We start from the raw sequence: 2,197 nt of genomic DNA, 5'->3' as shown, positions 1-2,197 counted from the left end.
CGTCTTGATCCAAGCACTTGTTGCTTGTTTCAGTCCGTAGATAGCCTTGTTTAGTTGATATATGTATCCTTGATCATTGTTGACACCTAGCGGAACTTCCATAAATGCGTTGTTCGTCAACACGCAGTTGAATAAAGCCGTGTCAACGTCCAGCTGTTCCATTTGATAGTTGCATTCAGCACATACTGCGAGAATTATTCGGATCGAATTCATGTTGGCGACCGGGGAATATGTCTCGGAAACGTCGACGCCATGCTTTGTATCGCACGACATCGCCGTTTTGATCACGCTTCTTAACGAATACCCATCGTGATCCAATTGTGCGTTTAAACTTTCCTCCTGGCTTCAATGTCCACGTTCGATTATCTTCATGAGAGCGAAGCTCAGCATTCATCGCTTCACGCCATTTCATCGCATCGTCGCTTGCCATTGCTTGAGCATACGTAGTTGGTAGGTCCGTATCATCGTCAATGCTAACAGCGTAAGCAAGAACAGCTTCTTGAATTAGCTCATCCTCGTCAATCCTAGCACTTTTCGGAGTCGGTGGACCTTTACTGCCTTCTGCCGACTCATCGTCATCTGAGCCGTTCCTTATCATTAGCACCTGCTCACGTCTTGCTCTTGTTTGCTCCACTTCAGGCCGAGACACCAAACGATCTTCGTGTTGCACTTGAGGCGGTTAATGATACTCCATAAGCTTAAGTCTGTTTTGTAGAGGGCTCTTGGAAGGCATTAGCCGCTGTACATCGATATTACGACATCCGCAACTGGCTCTTCGACCGCTTCCATCGGATCGTCCAGAAAATCCACTTGATGCTGAACCTTGACATCATCACCATCTTTCGTTAGTTAAATGGCTCGTTTCGGCTTGACCCATTGCGTGTCGTAAATGCCGCCCACCTCACGCTCATCCAACTTCACAGAGCGAGTCACTTTGATCTTGGCATTCTCCAAGTCAACCAAGCGATAGCCCTTGACATCCTCTGCATAGCCGAGAAACATACACTTGAAGCTCTTGGGTTCCAGTCTGGTCCGTATTACATCGTCAATGTGAGCGTAGCGGTGCAAACTAAACACGCGCAAGTGATCCATTTGAGGATTCATCTTGAAAGCCAGCTGGTAGGGTGTGATGTCTGGATGGCCCGTATTGCTGGAGCGGTTTATTAAATAAACTGCTGTGTTTACCGCTTCCGCCCACCATTCCGTCGAGACGCTCTTGTAATGCAACATGATGCGGGCCTTCTCCATGATAGTCCTGTTCATACGCTCCGCTACTCCGTTCTGTTGCCATTGCCTTGTTTATTAATTCGGTTCCGTTGTCAGATCGTAAACGCCTCAGTCGCGCACCCTATCGGTTCTCGCAAAGCGTCAGAAACTCCTTAAACTTACCAGCCACTTCACTCCTAATCTTGATTGTAGAAATCGCCAATATCTTGTAATCATCCACAAACGTAAGATAGTACTTGGCACCACCCTTCGAGAAAGCCCTCATAGGCTTCATGACATCTGTGTGTACGCGTTCCACCACACCTGTCGTTTTTGTAATCGAGCGAGATGGAATTGCCGTGACTGTTTGCTTGCCCTTTAAACACCCAGCACACAATGTTTGCTCATTTTGCTTGATATTTGGAATTCCTTTTGTTGAGCGTTGCGTCTTGACCAGCGTGTCCTTGCTGGTGTGTCCCATGCGAGCATGCCAAAGATCTCACTGATTATCAGCCCCAGAATATTCAATGAGACATGCTTCCTCTTGCTCACAGTCAAGCAAATACGACTTCCCGACTCTTCCACCTGACGCAATCGCTTGCTTCTTGTTCCAGATGACGCAAGACGACCGCGAGAACTCCACATTCATACAACGCTCTGCAAGCTTGCCAACGAATAGTAATCTTCTGTCGTGTCCGGGAATGTGCAGAACTTCCACCATGCGAATGCCCTTCTCGTCCAATCCAGTCAGTTTCACCGTGCCAGCTCCTTCAACGAGCAACTTCTTCCCATCTGCAATCGTAACTTCAATGCTAGCTTCAAGCCCCTTGTAATGCAAACAAGTCCTTCCTGTGTAGAGTCATGTGGGAAGTTGCCCCACTGTCAATCAGTCATCCTGATGACTTTCCTTCACCAACAGCAAACACCGTGTCATCGCTGTCGGACCTCTTATTAGCCGGGCAGTTCCGTTTTCTGCGCGCAAACTGGTCAC

The 2,197-nt window shown here is 48.0% G+C and overlaps 2 protein-coding genes across 2 annotated transcripts; both read right to left on the bottom strand.

The window, feature by feature from the left end:
- Positions 1-175: 175 nt before the first annotated feature.
- PHALS_12642 (putative polyprotein) lies at positions 176-598 on the bottom strand (the record flags this gene model as incomplete). The annotated part of the gene is made up of 1 exon (XM_024726859.1): positions 176-598. One exon carries the CDS (start codon positions 596-598, stop codon positions 176-178), a length of 423 nt encoding a protein of 140 aa, XP_024572048.1.
- A 750-nt stretch (positions 599-1,348) lies between these two features.
- PHALS_12641 (retrovirus-related pol polyprotein from transposon tnt 1-94) lies at positions 1,349-1,687 on the bottom strand (the record flags this gene model as incomplete). The annotated part of the gene is made up of 1 exon (XM_024726848.1): positions 1,349-1,687. One exon carries the CDS (start codon positions 1,685-1,687, stop codon positions 1,349-1,351), a length of 339 nt encoding a protein of 112 aa, XP_024572047.1.
- Positions 1,688-2,197: the final 510 nt, after the last annotated feature.

This window comes from Plasmopara halstedii, assembly GCF_900000015.1.
Source record: "Plasmopara halstedii genome assembly, contig: Scaffold_61, whole genome shotgun sequence".
NCBI lineage: Eukaryota > Oomycota > Peronosporomycetes > Peronosporales > Peronosporaceae > Plasmopara > Plasmopara halstedii.
Note: the sequence above shows the minus strand (reverse complement) of the source record. Positions and strands in the feature narration are given on the sequence as shown.